Raw genomic sequence first — 18,178 nt, forward strand, 5'->3', positions numbered from 1 at the left:
ACGCGAGTGCGCGTGCACGAGTTTGTTTTGGAGGATGCCAGAAGACGCAAGCGGAGTGTCCGCTCGACGTTTTTGAAGTTTGCGTGCGCGTGAAAATGGAGCCGAGCAACCTCCAGAAACTCTTCTACGCCTGTGACGTCAACCAGTCCGGCAAAATCGAGCTGGACGACTTCACGGCGGTGTGCCGGGAGCTCAACGTGGCCGAGTCCGAGGTCCAAACGTTGTTCGCCAGGTTCGGCGTGGACGACGACGGCTGCATCGACTTCGGCAGATTCTCGTCCAGGTTCCACGAGGTGTTGCGGGCGCGGGACGCCACCGCCGAGCCGCAGCCGGAGCCGGAGATGGACTTCGCGGCCAGCTTCGATGCCGACTGCGTTCTGTCCCAAAGGTCAGTTTATCCATATGGGGATGAACATATTGCGGTACTTGATTGAAAAACAAATGCATTCAGGCTAGAATTGCTTGCTATCTGTGACGGGAGTAACCACGTACAACAAATACATGAGTATTTATTTAACGCGAGGGCACTAACGTTCAAATGAGTAACGCCATCACCAGAGCTGGGCACTTGGCCCTTTTTTGCCGGTCCGGCCGCGACCCTCCACCATTGACCTGGGTACCCTTCCGGTCGCGACCCTCCGGCCATATTCATCAACATTGTCACCCCTGCCCTGTCCAAGTCGGGGGAGGGGGCGCCGCTTCAAAAAGACAGCGACAACAATGGCTTTCGTTCGTACCTGCTACAACCATAAAGGGACCGAGATGACTAGACTATGCTTTTAATTGGACTAGTTTGCTTTTGCAGCAGCAACGAGCTGCGTGCTGCATCCTCTCTCTCCTCTCCGTGTGGGAAACTGTATGTCATCGCAACAGCACAATGCGTCGGTCACGTGAATCAATGCGGCAGTTGTTGCTCGCACTGACGCGAGAGTAGAAAGAAGCCTCAAAAGAAGCCTCAAAAGAAGCCTCAAAAGAAGCCTCAAAAGAAGCCTCAAAAGAAGCCTCAAAAGAAGCCCCAAAAGAAGCCCCAAAAGAAGCCCCAAAAGAAGCCCCAAAAGAAGCCCCAAAAGAAGCCTTTCACCGAGTAGGCCGAGATGAAATTTGGCCGCCTCGCGACCACGTCAAACGCATGAGGGCCGATTAGTGGGCCGGACTAAAACCCACTTGCGGCCATGCTTAGTCCAGCCATCTTTTTTGAATTTGTCGCATTGAAGCCTTTCGCCGACGACAAGAAGCGGCCGGCTGGCTCTTCTTGGACAGTCCCATGTTCACGTCAGCGGCCTTGCAGATCAAGTCCGTGTTTCATCACAGCTAGCAAGTCCTTCGTGTCAATTGTGAACGTTGGGGAACGGTTGCCTCTGTGCCAGTGGCAATCAGAAGTTGGAACGAGAACAAGAATCTTGCAATGAGAGCTTGAAAGTGGCCATCCATCCCTTTTGGCCCTCATTTTGCTTGTGAGCCTATGCCATCTGATTAGTGAATTTTCTTTTCCTTTCAATTTCATTGCCTTGGTTTGAAATGAAGCGAATCTCATCGCTTTGACTTGGTCCGCGGTGGCTGTCTACGCTCGCTTCCATTTCGATCTTGTTTTTGATATTCGACACCGCAGCGTGATCATGAAATGTGCGCATCGTGGTGTCCAAAGTGCTCCGCGAATGTGCCTGATCTGGGCTCCTTTGTCCTGTGGCGCAGTCTGAGCGAGCAGCTTGCCGACCTTCAGCGGACCATTCGGGCGTGCGCCAACCCGCTTTTACTGCAGCAGTACGAGCAAGTGGTCTACTCGGTGGTCAGCCAAAGCCTGGACAACAGGCTGCAGTGTGACCAGCTGGAGGCCGCTTTGAGGCGGTGAGGAGCACGCACGCACGCACGCACGCACGCACGCACGCACGCACGCACGCACGCACGCACGCACGCACGCACGCACGCACGATCACAGGATCACGATCGCTGTCTGTGGCAAAACCCCTTCAGTCAGTGTTGTACACATTTCCAAGGAATGTAAAAGTTGCAAAGCTGGTGGAATAAAGCAACATTTGACAAAGTTGAAGATAGGGAGCTTATTTATAGGTGTGGAAAACTAAACCCCCCGCCCCCCAAAAAATCGTGATGAACACATCGGAAGAAGCACGGGCTTGTGTGTTGACTCCACGTCACGCTCACTTGACACGTTATTCCAGAGGAGACTAAGGCCAGCCAGAAAATAGACCACTGCAGCCAAGTGGAGACTGTGTAGGGGTGTTCCCCGGCCATCATTCAGCCAAGGCACGTCTTCTACAGCAAAAAAAAAATACTGCACCGAAATTTGTGGACAACATTTGAGGAAAATAATTCTCTGTTGTACATGGTGAGATCTTTCAGATTAGCTGGTGAAAAATGGAAGCAAAACCATAAGTGCTGTTTATATGTGGGTTGAGTGTTGCTAGCTATTGCTAATGCCAATGCTAACGTTACCAAAATGAGAGCACGTTCTCATTCGGTCATTTTGCGACCTTTTCGATTTGTTCGAGTCGTCAGCAGAGATGTCTGAGGGACGGCACGGCACGGCACGGCACGGCACAGGACGGAGCCGAAGTAGTCTGGTTACCGACGGCGGTCGCGTTGACAGCTAAATGCTATCTTGGTTGTCAACAATTCAATCCACTCACGCTACTCCCAGCCGCTAAAAGGGAATTAGCCAGCCAATCGGCTCGATGAATTCGGAAACCTCCGTGGTTAGCCTCGATCCCACGGCGTCCTGAACGGATGCTTTTTTTGCGGGCGGGCGAGGGAAGGGCGCTGATGAAATGTGAGGATGAAGCCCTTTAAGAGGACCAGGACGGACGGGGTCGGAGGATGATTATTTTTATGCCTAATAACCATGACGGAGGGGTGCCCACGTCGCGGATGGGGTGGCAAAATAGGCGCAAGCCGCCATGTGCGCTTTGGCTTGCGCCCCGGCGGCTGCTTGGATTGCCTCGTTGTTGTTGTTTGGACGCAGCAATGGCGCCGTCTGCCAGCCAGCCATATGCCGCGAGGCTGTTGTTCCAGTCAACCTCTCCAGGCATGAAAAGCCCACGCGTGGCTCAAAATGCCATTTTGTCTGTGAAAGCTGCCGTGATCCGCTTTGGCCTTAACTTGGCACCTCCAGAGCCGAACAAGGGAGGCTCGCCACTTTTGGATCGGCCGGCCGCTGCTCTCGTCTGTGACCTTCTTCACCTGCCCCGCCCGCACTTTCAAATCGCAGCGACGCTCGTGGCCAATGCTCCCTCACTCACGAAGACCAGTTGCGCAACTGGCTCATACACGCGCATTCGGTGAGTGGCCGGCCTGGCAAACAGTAGGCGTTTCCGCATGTTGAATTGCTGTCATGACATTTGCTCACTCTGATTGGCTGTTAGCTAGCAAATCAGCACTCGGAGCACCAACGGCAAGTGACAAATTCGGATAAACAGTGAGCACGCCTTCCTTGCTTTAATCTTCTTCCAAGTACAAGAGCGAGGCTTGACAATTGAAGTATTTGACCAGACCGTGTCAAGAACGTGAGGGTTTACTTTTCGTGGGAGTTCATCGTGAGCGAAGAATATAGCAAAATGCATTGTTTACGTTTCTGTAATCCGCCCCCGGAAAGGCCGATATCTTTCCGGTTGGATTTTTCTTTGGATGACAAATGGAGCCTGCCGATGGTATGGAAGGGTATTACATCTCTCGCATGCGCAGAAGCTACTTTAATGGTCAGCGTCGCTGTCTGTCGTTGCAGAGTGTTTTTCCAGCGTGATGTGCCGACAGCCGGCCCGACCCCACAGGGGGCGAGCGTCTGTCACAGTTGGCCAACGTCGGATTGGTCCATCTAGGCCGGGAGCCCAGACGAGACAACAATGGCGTTTTCCAAACACATTCAATGTTGCAATGCCACTTGTGTCAAACGGCGTCTACTTGGTTGAGAAAAGCAAATATGATGTTTTGGTTGAATTGTGCACAAATTTGGTTTTTTTTTTCCCTCTAAAAAAACCTATTTGGTGTTAAAAGTAGCATTCAGAACCGTGTCTATTATTACATTATCGCGAGAGATGGCTTTTTGTGTCCCTAAACATAATTTTGCTGCTAATTTCAAGAATGTGTTCACTTTTATTTTAGCACATCAGATTTTTGAGGTTTTCATCTTTGTTTTCAACTTTGACCTCCGGATAAACACTTGCACAATACAGATCTGACCAAATCTTTATGTATACAGGAAAACAAGATAAATGGGGTTAACCAATTGCATAATCTTGCTCATTCAAAAGCAAACGAGCTGCAAAGAAACTTGTTTACAGCTCTGTCTTCCAGAAATCTTTTTGATGATCCACTAGGGGACAAAAAACCACCTCCTCAGAGTCCATGATGAGGAGAAAAGGGGCGACAAACTGTCCGATGAATGAGTAAAATGCAACTTTATTTTTTAACTGTTGGTCCATGACAGGGTTTTTTTCCCCCTGTGGTTAGGGGCATGAGACGGGTGTGAAAATCCACTCCATGCTAACAACTCCTTACTAGTTAGTGGTGCTTAAATAACAAATGTTGACGTCATGAAATGTTGCTCATCAGGCTGCTGTCAACGCAGACTTGATGGAGCGAGCGAGCGAGCGAGCGTCTGACTTGCGTCTGATGTATTCACGCGACTATTGTATAAGTTAGTGAGAGAGCAGCGTAGCGAGAGAAAATGTCTTTTCATTTCCTGTTTGTGTTACAAAAACCTTGTTCGTGGTGTGCTGATTTAAAAAAAAACAAAAAAACATGCAAAGCATTTTTTGTTCCGGTGAGTGCAGTCGATGAAAGCCGCTTTAGTTGCTCATAGCTGACCGCACAGGGGGAGATTTTTTTTCTTCCCGGCAGTGTCAAAGCTGCTCGCGTGTCCTGCCGAGGCGGGGGCGGGTTTTGGGTGCAGGTGGGCGTCCAAAGTGGCATTCCATGCTCAAGGAAGTCGAAGTGCATAAACATGCTGCTCTACCTGTTCTTTGCTCTGCTCGGTGCATTGCGTTCACACGTCTTTTTTGAACGAGGTTCCTTTTGGAGCAGCGCCGCATGTTGATTTTGCCCTTTTTGCGCAAGCAGAGCGGAGGACATGAGCAGCAGCCACCTGTCCCAACTGGAGGACGACACTCAGAGGCAACTTGCGGGCACGGAGCAAAGAGCCAGAGATGAGGTGAGGGCTGCATGCCTTGGAATGGCAAAACTGGAGTGCGACATTACGGGGACCAACATTCAAATACACGAGTGCTCTTCAAAAACGAGACGTATGAGACAGTCGTACTCCTCAAAGAGCCCATGTCATGTTATTGGTCTGAACGTTGATTCCACGCTTCAATATAGGCTGTGAGAAAAGAGGTCCTTCGTGAACATGTTTTGCGCATCTTGCGACTTCGAGGGCTCGCCAATTGCGACTTTGTTTGGAGCCGTTTTTCCACCGGTGGACAAGCCGACCGGGCTGAGAACGCCGCGGAATCAAACCTGCGCCGCCTTGGTGAAGACGGCAGCGTGCAAGTGCTACGCGGATGTTACAAAATAAAATATAAAAAATAAACAGACCTAACTAAAAGTCGTGCCTTGTGCGTACTGGCCGGATTGACATGTCAGCCAGGGCCATGCAGTCAAGGTTAGATGCCAGGGGCTGAACGTAAACGGCAGCGAACGAGTCCAAAGCCGCATCGCAGCCGTTCTTATTCCTGCTTCAAGTGTGAGCGCGGCGCATGCGCACATGGACGCACGTCGTTTGGCTTCTCTGACCGCTTGGCTTTTGTGTCCCAAGGAGCGCAAGAAAATGGAGCAAGTCCTGTGGAACATGCAGAGGAAACACGAGAACCAGATTGCAGACCTGCAGGCCACCGTGGACCGACTTTTACAGGTAGACAAAATGGTGCACCGCTGCCCTCTTCTGGAAGCTTTGGCTTATTAGCACTCGTCAAAGTGCAAGTTGAAGGGCCAGCGTATCACAGTCACGATTTCACATCAAGGCCTCCCAATGAGGACGACCCCCCCCCCCCCCCCCCCCCCCAAAAAAAAAAAAAAAAAAAAAACGTATCAAACATCTAAGCAGAACTTGTAACGGTCCACTTGCGTTTGGTTCGGTCCACTTATTAGCGCGAGTTCATGCACGGACGCTGACTGTTGCATGCGGGAGACGAGAGTGGCGGCACAACAGTGAGAGCCAGATCTCGAAGGTCCCCGGGGTACACTGCGGTCTCCTGTTTGTGAACGTTCTGGCTTTCCTGTTCCCCGTCGCCGATGGGGAATGGTGCGTGGATAAGTCTGAAAGTTGTGTGCTGACATCGCTACATGAAATCGGCGGCTATGTTGCGGCCAGCACGTCTTAACATGCACGGCATCATCCGACTGTGAATGTTTCTTAGACGAGGAAGCAAGCAGTCTTTTTAGCCCAAAACGCCAAACTTAAATATTTTTAAATAAACTTAAAAATTTATCATATTGTAGCGTCTTCCAGGAACACGCCGTCAGACGTAGCTTAATTATCACGTCCAAGTACAACTGCTCGCGCTCTTCTTTCTTCGCTGCTCCACTCGCTTGTCGCACGATGCATTCACGAACCTCGGAAACATCACAACTCGGCAACACGCAAATCCTACCACAACACAGATAACCCAATTCGTTACAATATGCTGTTGAACATTCAAAGATTTCAATGCCTAAAAAGTGTATACAATTTCATAAAGACGTTTTACAATTTTTCATTATAAAGAGTTTTGATATAGTTAGCAATAATTGTAACTGTTATTTTATGTATTTTCTTTATCACAAAAAGTGTATACATGTACTGTAATGACAACCTGTCTTTAATTTGAATACTTAGGTGTGTCATAGGCTTTTGCTGCTGAGTGTTTAAAGATTTCATCCATCCATTATTGATACCGCTTGCCCTCACAAGGGTCGCGGGGCGTGCCGGAGCCTATCCCAGCTGTCTTTGGGCAGTAGGCGGGGGACACCCTGAATTGGTTGCCAGCCGATCGCAGGGCACACAGAGACAAACATCCGCACTCACAATCACACCTAGGGGCAATTTAGAGTGTCCAATCAACATACCGTGCATGTTTGTGGAATGCGGGAGGAAACCGGAGTGTTTAAAGATTTCAGTGCCTTAATGATTTACTAAATTAAGAGATCTTTATTGTTAGTGTATTAGTGTATTCTGGTGTAATCTCTGGGGCTGCCATTTTTTCTTCTGTCAGCTGAAAATGACATCACAACCGCTCCCAACGACCAATCACGGCTCAGATTCAGAAAACAGGTCAGCCGTGATTGGTTGTTACCGGAGCAGTTGTGTTGTCATTTTCGGTCGACGCAAGTGCCAAAATGGCCGCCCCCACAGATGGCTAAAAAGGGGTGGGTTTTGATGCTTAACTCATATTCCACAAACGCAGTATTCATCAGAATGCCGTCTTTCAACTCGTGGGCCTGCTGGGAACATATTCTTGAAAAAAATAGGTTTGGGTTGACTTCCGCTTTAAATGCGCGTTTTGCATTATTTGTGTGGAATGAAAGCAGACGGACCTGGCAAGTGGCGCTGCAGGCCGCCTGCTTCGGATGCCCCCCAAAAAAGGAAAGCTCCTTGTGTAAATGTAGGCCTGCTTCGGGTCCAGGCTAGCTTGTCCCTCTTTTAGCTCGCGTGCAATCAAATGTCGCCTTGTGAGCCGGAAAATATTTGCAATCCAAATTTAGACAGAACGAGTTGACGGTTAGTTCCTGGATGGCTTTCTTCAACAAGTGGACTTGTCCTTTGAATTTGTTGTTGTCATGCAGTGCGGTGTCCAGAAAAACGGGTTCTGGGACAGAGCAATGCGCGTGTAATTGTCGCCTAAAAGGCACTTGACTTTTCTACGATGGCGGCTGCATTGGAACACAACAGTGCTCACGCTATTGTTTGTGTGGAATGGCAGTCAAACAAACAACAAGCCACCTTTCACAAGGCTCGTACCGGGCTTCTGCGTGAGCCGCTCAATTCACCTGGGCTGTGTGGCCGTGGGCGTGGGCGCGGGCGTCTTAAGAGGCAATTTCATGGATGTGTTGCTGACACTTCCAACACAACTTGACAACACTGAGCAGCAGGACAGGAGCGCAACTCGAGTGCTCCTAAGACAGCACGAGAAAGCTGGATTCCAGTTTCACTTGAGTGAAATTTGTCTTTTAATGTCAAAACAAATGTCACTCATCTAGACTATTTTCTCTTTGAATAGTTTTTAACAGCTTTGCGTATGTCGACCAACAGCATCTTGTATCGGCGAGGGCTTGTTTCATAATCGCAAGGTCAATTGGCCTCACCCTTTGGTTTTGTCTGTGTCCTTCAATGAGAAACTTTGGACATGCATGCTCTCCAGATTGGAACATTAAAGGGGGAAAGTCACCCCCAAGATTTTCTTTACAGTGCATACATATTTTCCATGCAGCCCTACGAGTCAAACACAACCTTATGATTAATATTGTGTTTGTGTTATGAGTTAAGCAGTAAAATCCACCCGGAGCGGCCATTTTCTCACTTCTGTCGACTGAAAATAAACATCACAGACCCTCAGGGCTCAGGTAACGACCAATCTTGGCTCACCTGTTTTCTGAAGCGGAGCCGTGATTGGTTGTTACCGGAGCAGTTGTGATGTCATTTTCAGGCGCCAGAAGTGACAAAATGGCTGCCCTGTGAGATGGCCAAAAACGGCTGGATTTTGCTGCTTAACTCAAATTCCACAAATGCGATATCAGACAGAATGCCATGTGGAGGCGCATAGAACATATCATTGTAAAGAGAGTTTTTAGGTTGACTTCCTGTTTGGAGAGGAAAAAAAAAAAAAAAAAAAAAAAAAAGACTTGGATGATTATTACTTCAAGATAAATTGAACAAAAATTGTACCTTAATGTTTGAAAACAATATTCTAAAAGATGAAATGGCCAAATGGATAAAAAGATACGATAAAATAAAAAAAAATGTAACCTTAGGTAGTGGGAACTTGAAATGTATCGCTTTTTGGGGGGAGCGTATGCACGTTGTCCTTTGATGCGAATCGCGGCTCCAAAGGTGAGCTTTCATCTGACGGTGAAGCCCTGCGATTAGCTGGCGATCAGTCCAAGTGGCGTTGGACCCTCTGAGTCCAACACAACTTGAATCCCGCCGCCCGAAGGAGAAGCGGCGCGATAGACTTTTGGAAAAGGCCTCACTCACTTTGATGACTGCAGTGTGTGAATCTGGCCAGCAGGCGGCGCAAGTTGACGGTCGAGCAGAGGTGCGGCCCAGTTGGCCTCCTTCGAAAATGAGCTTCAAATCTTTCCTTGATGCTTTTGTTGACTGCAAAGGGCCAAATTTGACATGCGGCAAATCAATCAAAGTTCAACATTGACCATTTTGTAAAAGCAGCGCTTTTGTTCTGGCTCAAGTGAACGTTGAAGTCTTTGAAGTCAGGCGCAACTTGAGGTGCGCTCGCGCTTGGACTTGTTTTTGTGCAGAGTCAAGCGGAGTCTCGCTTGGCGCAGTCCAAGGAGGAGCATCTGAAAATCAGCAGCCACCTGGGCCAGCTTTCGCAGGTGAGTTGACTCGGTTGAGCAAGTGCGGGCGGCCAGTGGGCGAGCGCCGCTCACCTTTGCTCCGTCCGTCCCTCGGCCCGTCCGGGCCTTTGCGCAGGAGAACGAGGCGCTGCGCTCGTCTCTGCTGGAGGCCCAGAGCGACGTGGGCGCGCTGCGCTCGGAGCTGGGCAAGCTGAAGAACGCGTACGCCGACGAGCGGGCTCAGCACGAACGGTAGGCGGGTGTGGCGCCGCCGGCTTTGCCGCTTGCCGCTTGCGCGCGCTCACGCCGCTTTCGTTTGCTGCCGCAGGGAAACGAACCAGCTGAAGAAAATGGTGATCGAGTACGAGTCGTACTCCAGTCAAGTCCAGATTCTACAGTAAGTTTCTTTGTTACGCGGCGCCGCTTACTTATTTTGGTTGTACGGCTTGGACTCCGATTAAAAAGAAAAACAGAAAGACATGGTGTTGAAAAGCACCATTTTTGGCAAGCTCACATTTGATTTTCATTTTTTAGTTGTTATCGAGACAGTATGGCAATTGTGCTCTTAGGGAAACCTTTTTTGGTATTTGTGATGTCCAAATCTGCTACCCAGTTTGTGTACGTTGAACTTATTTTTTCACTCTTGTCCAAATGTGACATCATTTGAGTGAAAATGAGCTCTGCTTTTGGATGTCCAAGTTGTGTTCCGGCTCACTTTAAACCAAGTGTCTTCCGAACATCCCCGGATGCATTTGATTTAAAAAAAAAAAAAAGAAAAAAAAAAAGAAAAAAACTGACCGTCTGAAGCAATCTTTCCCGCCAGGGACTTGAACAAGCAGCTGTACGACAGCAACGACGGCTTGCGCGCGGCGTTGGCGTCGGAGGCCAAGCGCAAGGCAGGTGGCACGCTTCGGCGAGTGGGTTGGAGGCCGCCCGAGGTGGCGCGCCGGCGCTGGCCTTGCTCATGCTGGTTTGTGTGCGCAGCTCCCTGCCAAGGAGGACGTGCCCCCCGCTGGCAGGATGAAGCCCGTCAGGCAGAGCACCCTCAAGCACAACAGGTGGGCTCAAGCTCGGCCGCACTTTGCCCCTCCAGCCCCTCCAGCCCCTCCAGCCCCTCCAGCCCCTCTGCTCACAAAAAGGCCTCCCCTCCTTTTGCAAATTGTCAATTGCAAGTTGACGTGGCCAGAGGCCGACTTCTTTGGAAATCACTCCAAGGAAAATATTCTAGAAAATAGAACACGGTGGAGATACAAATGGAAATATTGTGCCTTTCTTTTGTTGACATTCAAATACGCAGCCTCGTTTCAAAATCTTCATCACAAGGTGGAAAAAGCCCTGAAGTGAGTTTGAAATACTGGAATTGCAAATGTTGAGCGGTTTCCATTCTTTTCATTGAGAAACAATTTTTAGAAGGGCAAAAAGTGATATTAGTGAGGACCATATATTTATGATGAGGAAAAAAATGCAAGTGACCACAGTGTTGGCCATTACGTTATGAATCAGGAAGTTTCCTTTTTTCTTCTTTTTTTGGCGCGTGCGTGTGTCAGCTTGGAGTCGAACAGCTCGACCATGTCCAACGTGTCGCTGTGGGCCGACAAGTACCTGGACAGCGGCGTCTCGCTGCCCCTGGACACCACCGAGAGCTCGGCCAGCGACCCGGACACGGACCTGGACACGGACGACGGACGAGGCTCCACCGAGACCGTCCACCGCAGCTACTCTTGCGCCCACTCTGACGGCGAGGTTGGCGGGGGGGTTGTCGCACGCACGCACGCACGCACGCACGCACGCACGCGCGCACGCGCGCACTTGTCAACCGGCAAAGTCTCATTTGGTGTCTGTTTGTCTTCCTGTGGCAGCTGCTGGACAGCAAGTCTGAGGCGGGGCTGTCCTTGGCGCAGAGCTTGGGAAGTTCCTGCTCGTCGTCCATGCGAAAGCAGCTGTCTGCCTTCGCTAAAGAGGTGTGCCCGCCTTCCCGCCTTCCCGCCCTCCGCCCGCCGGTGCACTTTGGTTCGCCGCAAAGCAAAATAAACGCTCGACAAGGGCGGTCCCGCGCGGCGCGAGTCGACCGCGGCTCCGGGTTGGCCCGTTCGCAGCCCCGCCCACATTCAAAGTCACACGTCTGTAGGCTGTGGGGATGGCCACCCCGACTGAACGAAAATAGGACCCGCGCCTCACGCGCCATATTATTTCTCGAGCGCATTCCATACGCGAGGACACTCGTCGGTGTGCGGCAAACTCTCACAAACGCGACATTTGCAAAGTCGCTTCTTGAAAGTACGCAAAGGGACGTACTTTGACAACGCACGTCGGCAGCCAAAAGATTTCAAGGCTTTTTGGGGGTGGGGCCGAGACCTTGTTTTTCACCCGGATTTCAAAGCGCGCGTGGACGCTCGGAGCCGACTGGACTTTTTCCATTTGCGCGCGGCATTGCGGCCGGGTTTGCTTATTCGGGACCCAAAGCACTCCAGAGCAGAACTTTCACATCAATTGGACAGCTGACTGGGAGCCGGTTTGCCTTTTGGGGAAATTGTGGGACTGAACCCCGCCGCAAAGAAACGGCCGACGACTCCTCAGGGGTTTTTCCCGATCGCCGTCGCGCGCCTTTCGAGAGTAAAGCCAAATCAAATCTGTTGAGAAAAAAGTGATCATACAGACTTTGAGCATTCATCAAATGTTGGGCCAAAAGGTTTGTCCTTCAAACGATTGATTGAACATGCCAACGCATTAGAGTACATCAAGCAAAATTTGAAAGAAGTCCTGGTTGAGCGCAGGATGAAAGGGAGGAGGAAGAAGTGCTCTCGGTGCATTCCAATTCCTCATCTCAAATTCAGACGCGAGTCGATTATTCACATACAGCCAGGTATGCCCAAATAAAAGCAAAGCGGGCTCCCCTTCGCACACGGACACGTCGTCAGAGCTCGGAGCCCGACTTGTAAAGGGCAAATATAAGCCGCGGCATTTGGACTTGAGCAAAAATCCCATTTTTACAATCGTCAGTCAGTATGAGGAAATAAAGCCAGATCACATCGTGGAAGAAAAAAGCTGCAAGATTCAGAGGAAGGAGCGTTCGACGCACGCGTTTGATATGCTCATGTAGTCGCTCGAGTCGGCCTTTCTCTTGCGCTGACCGCGTCCGCAAGGCGAGCCCCGGCGAGCCCGCGCCGCTCATCATGACTTGCGCGGCGACTCAGGCGGCGGAGGCGGACGAGGCCGTGGCGGACGAGGCCGTGCCCATGTACCGGCTGGTCCTGGCCGGAGACGCCGGCGCCGGCAAGTCCAGCTTCCTGCTGCGCCTGGCCCTCAACCAGTTCAAAGCCGACATACAGACCACGCTGGGTGCGTCGCCAAAGCGGCCGTACTTTCCGCCCCCACACTTGGACGACAGTGGCGGCTCAACTCTTTTGTCTCGGCTGTCAGGGGTTGATTTCCAGATGAAGAAAATGCTGGTGGACGGCCAGAAGACCAACCTGCAGATATGGGACACGGCTGGACAGGAAAGGTGCCCCCGTCTCTCAAACGCGTTCAAACACAAGCACGTGCGGGGGGGACGTCAAACCTCCCGAAAGAAGGACGTAGTTGCTAAAAGTAGCTTTCGTTAGATTGCCATCCGCTCGAACATTCGGCGCGCTTTGAACACAACCGCGCATTTGGCTTTTTTCCTACAGAGCGGCAGCACTCTCGACTACTCGCCGATACGATCCCAAGTAGCGTGACCGCTAGTACTCGCGGTACAAAAGCAGCTTTCCGTGAAGACGACGAGCCAAAGGCTTGTCAGACGATTGATTTTTTCCGTTCTGCGTCAAACGCACCAACCACTGGCAAGGAAGAGTTACGCGATGCCATTTTTTCGTATCGTGGACTTTATACCTTGAAATAATAATCATAATATCGGCCCAATGCCCGGTTTTGCTTCGTCGGCCATCCCTCCTCTCACTGAACAATGTCAATGTTTAAGAAATGCCGTTACTGTGCGAAAAGATGAGAATGCAAATGCATCGTAGCTAACAAATGGACCGGACTGCATTCGGAACCCCCAAAAGTTGATTTATTTCAATTGGATTTGATTTCAATTTCGTTCTTTATTTCAGCGATGCATTTGCACACCGCTGGAGGGCACTCCAAGGGAGTCGTGCTTTTTCCCGCTGTTGTATTTTTTCTTCAGGCAGATTTTGACTTTGTTTGCGGCTCGCGGCTCCTTTGTGTTGCGGTGCGGGCAGGTTCCGCAGTATCGCCAGGTCGTACTTCCGCAAAGCGCACGGCGTTCTGCTCCTGTACGACGTGACGTCCGAGGGCAGCTTCCTCAACATCCGCGACTGGCTGGACCAGATCCAGGTAAGCCGCCGCCCCCGGCCGCCGCGCAGGACGACCCTAACCCTAACCCTAACCCTAACCCTAACCCTAACCCTAACCCACCGCACGGCTTCTGCTGCTCATCCAGGATGCCGTGGAGGACAAAGTTCCCGTTTGCATCATCGGCAACAAGGTGGACATGAGAGAGCAGACGCCCGCCAAACGCTGCGTCAGCACTTTGCATGGAGAGAAGTTGGCCGCGGTCCGTGCGCTCGCTCGCTCGCTGCGTGTGTGTGTGTGTGGGGGGGGGTTGTTTGCACGCTCATGCCTTTTCCGTTGTCCGTTGGTGCACACGACAGAGTGTGTGTTGCGATGTTTTGTTGACACGTGTCCATGTTTGTCTTGAGTCAGTGTGTTTGCATGCGCGCTTTCGGTGTGTTCATACACACGTCTGTGTGTTTGGGTTTGTTTTTGGCCCATGAGTGCCGTGTATATGCTCGTGTCTTTTTGGTATGTGTGTGATTTGTTTTCATGCGTGAATGCGGGCATTTGTGTGCGTATGTGTTTAATTTATGCCTTAATTCACATTTTCATTTCGCTGCGCTAGGGCTGAACAGTTAAAAAAAAAAAAAAAAAAATTGCAATTTTTTTTCTTCCCTCAACGCTGCTATTTGCTATGCAATTGTTTTTTGCCTGTACTTTTTCTTGATTTACAAACAAAAGCAACAAGCGAATCTGTATTCCAACAAACAATATATTTATTTTCCGTTACAAATGTATGGGTGATTTATAGTTTCCGCTCAAATGAAGCATGAATTAGGGTCGTCGACTTGGGAACCACTTTGACTTGCGGTTTTTGAAATGACACCTTGACAAAATCCTACCAAGCGAGCGTGGCGTAAACGCAAGTGGCCGAGTCATCGATCGCATCTCAACGATCCCGCAAACAAGCGTGCGCCTCGACCAGCCCAACTCGTCGTCTAGTTCCGATCAGATGTGCGCACCGCAATTTGAAAATTGCGTTCCTGTCCGCCGCTCGCGTGTGGCTGTCCATGCGTTGAGCGTGCGCGCTTGCTTGTGTTGCAGGCGTACGGCGCGTTGTTCTGCGAGACGAGCGCCAAAGAAGGAACCAACGTGGTGGAGGCGGTGCTGCATCTGGCCAGGTGGGTTTGAGGGCGGGCCTTTGCCTTTGGGGTTCATGTGGCTGACTTTTGCGCCGCTCTTGTTTGCCTCCTTTGAAGAGAAGTGAAGAAGGAGGTGAAAGTGGCCAAACACAAAACCTCTCCGGTGGACCTTTTTGCCACCAACGCCAAGAAGACCTTTGGCACATGCTGCCGCCTGTAGACGCACATCAGGATCAACCGTTTTGTATTTTTATGACACTGTATTTGTATATTTTAGAATGTTTGTTCTTGAAGGCCATTTTCTTTAGATTTTTAAAACAAAACATTTTTTAAGATGGGATCCTAACCTCACCACACTGCAAATGAAGTTTTCTCTCTCTTGCTTGCAAGTGGCACTTGTACAATTGCCAATTTACTGTATATAATGTGATCATCTTGATAGCCTGCATATTTTTGTATTTATTGCCTTGTAAGGACTTTCACCGATTCCACAGTTTCCCATTAACCACATTTTATTGGTTTATTGATGGGAAATTTGTCATTTTTGCACTCTAAGAACAGCATGTGATTTTTTTTTTTTTTTTAATATGAGGTGAAATGAAACATAGTATATTTTTAAACTATTTTGTCAGACCTCAATGTCACAGTATAATGTTAACATGAACACATTCTCTGGTCATAGCACTTTTTCCCCTTTTTATGACGTGTTCATTTTTTTGGTTTTATTTTTCGAATAAAATCTTCTAGGAAGATTGACTCAGAATTCTGCTTCTTTTGTGTCTTTTCATGAAGAATGGCTATTGTTTGCCCGGTCCCATACACAGTACAGCAGGTCATGACCTAAGTCAAACGTATAGTTTGCGAATGTGTGTGGGCGGAGTCAAAGGTTGAGGTGCAGCCCATGTTGAGCCGCGCCTCCAACTGCGCTGCGTGCACGTGCGTTGGCCACATGGGGGCAGAATGACATCGAAGTGCAGATGTACTACGTGCATGGAGATGACGGTAGTTGTTCTTCACAGGGCCGAAAGGAGATTATGCCAGTGAGTTTTGTTATACAGCATTCTCTGCGTACATCAGCTGCTGAATGTCTTATCATAAAACCGCCACATAGATGCAATTGTAAAAAAGTCAGTTTCCCATTGCGTTAGCATTAGCATTGAGCTAGTGGTCTTCAGGGCGAAGCGCTGTGGGTGTTTTAAATGTGCAACATGTAATTAGCTTTGTTTTGTGTTTCGTTGGACAGTAACCTTGAAGTGGGAGTGGCAACAATTCTAAACCTTACGGTAAATGCGCGCGTATTCTAAACCTTACGGTAAATGCTTTTTCCCGCATGTCACAACTCTGCACAAAATACAACATAACTCCCATAAAAGCATTCCTCCTATTGAAAAAAGTCTACAGTTAAATCAGTCCAAACTTCATATGATGATAGTATGGGCCACCAGGAAGAAGAATCCACTGGCATGATTTTCTACTTATTGGAGGAATGTTTTTTTTAAATTTTTTTTATGGCAGTTCGAACTCGGGGGAAGTGACGAGTAATGTACTGTATTTTGTGCACAGTTGTGACATGCAGGAAAGCATTGACCGTAAGCTTTAGAATACGCGCGCACTCAACAATTTCGGAGGGATAGTTTGACCACGGAAAAAGCAAAGCGTGACCGCAATGATTTCGACCAGTCTTCATCCAAAAGGTAGGACCAGTCTCTATTTATGAGTGATCTTCATTTTTCAATCAATCGATCACATTTTATTTATATAGCACTTTTCATACATAAAAATGCAACTCAAAGTGCTTTAAAACATTCAAAGCAAAACATAGAATTATCTTCAATCAAAAGAAAAGATCCATTATTTGTCATCCATTTTCAGAGCCTCCGTTACCCTACCACGTGAAAAACAAACAAAAAGACATACCGGTATGTACAGTACCTGGGACTGAATTCGGATTCTTAAATGACATTATTCAAATGCATCCCCGGGAATGAATGAGTTTGAAGTGAACGGCAAAAATGGAGTGAGCTCACTGCAATTGTCAGTGGCCTAGTGCAAGTCAGACAGAGGGAAGCTGAGGCTCAATGAGGCTCAATCAGGCTCAATGAGGCTCAATGAGGCTCAATGAGGCTCAATTCCTTGCAGTGAGGACGACTGACGTCACTAAGCTGCCCAATGCCACCACCAGAGCTCCGAGGATCAACTTCCACGAGATGCTCTGAAACACAACAAAGAAAGCCAAGGGGAGGTGAAGCCTCGGGGATGTGGCGACGACGTTGAGCCGAACCAAGCATCTCACCGACGTTTTCCGTTCGGAGGGGAGGAGAAAAGGTGCAATGTTGTCGCCGAGCATCTCTGCGGGCTTGGCTTTCCATTCCCGTGTGGCTTTGCAACCCGACTGCCTCTTCACAAGCTTGGAAAGCTCAGCGTGGATAGCCTGAGGAAAAGAAGTTCGACTTTTGAAAACTAGTAGGACAAATAATGTTGTTGGGTTTTTTTGGGGATGTGTAACGCTCTGGGGGGGAAAAGTGAGACCGCTGCAAAAATAGCAGTTTCTCCGACTTTGCAATCAAGAGTGGAGCACTGTGTTTATTCTAGAAACAACATCAACAAATCAAGTGGCGACTTCAACCGGTGCCGGTCCACAGTCCATTTGACAAAAATGATTGCAATTTTGGAGTGGAGCACAAAAGTATTTCATTTTGTACGATACAATGTGTTGAGAACGTAAAGTGTTTGAATGTATATTTATTCATTCTTTTCGCCATTTGTATTGTCAGAGGGCCAAATGCAACTTGAAACAGTGGCGATGTAAGTGAACGTCACGACACGACAAGCGGTCCACCAAAAATGGTCTTTGCCTACACTGCCGTTGTGGTTTGAGCGCGTGAGATTAGAGGCGAGGAAGGCCAAGTCGCGTTGTGTCGCGTGTCCGCGACAAGCGTCGGGGCACCGCTTCTGCGGGTCCACACAAGGGTGAGCGTGTGGGACTTCAGACTTTGGGCTTGCTCAAGGGTTGCTGTGTCGACTGACGCGGATGGCCATGACTTGCGCGCGCCTTCCCTAGCGCGCGCCTTCCCTAGCGCGCGCCTTCCCTAGCGCGCGCCTTCCCTAGCGCGCGCCTTCCCTAGCGCGCGCCTTCCCTAGCGCATCCTTCAATGGCAATATTTGGCCGCCGTTAATCTTAGTTGTGCCGTTTGCAAGCTGCTAGCGTAGCGCACACGTCACCGTGGGCCAAAGACCAGTCAAAGAAACCAAGGAGAGCCAAC

The 18,178-nt window shown here is 49.5% G+C and overlaps 2 protein-coding genes across 11 annotated transcripts in view; one reads left to right on the forward strand and one right to left on the reverse strand.

Annotated features, from left to right (window-relative positions):
• Nucleotides 1-15,678, forward strand: rasef2 (RAS and EF-hand domain containing 2). Of its 7 annotated transcripts, XM_086029262.1 has the most exons (17): nt 7-388; nt 1,693-1,845; nt 5,071-5,161; nt 5,765-5,860; nt 9,460-9,537; nt 9,635-9,750; nt 9,827-9,895; nt 10,322-10,394; nt 10,483-10,556; nt 11,046-11,241; nt 11,358-11,459; nt 12,693-12,837; nt 12,919-13,000; nt 13,719-13,833; nt 13,940-14,053; nt 14,878-14,954; nt 15,033-15,678. In XM_086029262.1, the coding sequence occupies exons 1-17, from the start codon at nt 96-98 to the stop codon at nt 15,133-15,135; spliced, it is 1,977 nt and encodes a 658-aa protein (XP_085885388.1). In that variant the 5' UTR covers nt 7-95; the 3' UTR covers nt 15,136-15,678. The 7 variants fall into 7 exon arrangements, with proteins under 7 accessions (XP_085885387.1, XP_085885392.1, XP_085885388.1 ...); XM_086029261.1 differs by having other exon boundaries at nt 1-388; nt 12,693-13,000; nt 13,940-13,984; XM_086029260.1 differs by having other exon boundaries at nt 12,693-13,000.
• The window catches only part of fkbp16 (FKBP prolyl isomerase 16), a 25,168-nt gene continuing 22,434 nt past the window's right edge, over nt 15,445-18,178 (reverse strand). For 2 of the 4 annotated variants that reach the window (XM_086029268.1, XM_086029270.1), the window contains exon 7: nt 15,445-17,346. In XM_086029268.1, the coding sequence (XP_085885394.1) occupies nt 17,041-17,346 (306 nt within the window). In that variant the 3' untranslated portion in view covers nt 15,445-17,040. The remainder of the gene's footprint in view (nt 17,347-18,178) is intronic. The other 2 variants (XM_086029271.1, XM_086029269.1) reach the window with 2 other exon arrangements.

The sequence above is a fragment of the Filicampus tigris genome, chromosome 4 (genome assembly GCF_054856515.1).
Source record: "Filicampus tigris isolate MCC_2025a chromosome 4, RoL_Ftig_1.0, whole genome shotgun sequence".
In the NCBI taxonomy this organism is placed as follows: Eukaryota; Metazoa; Chordata; class Actinopteri; order Syngnathiformes; family Syngnathidae; genus Filicampus; species Filicampus tigris.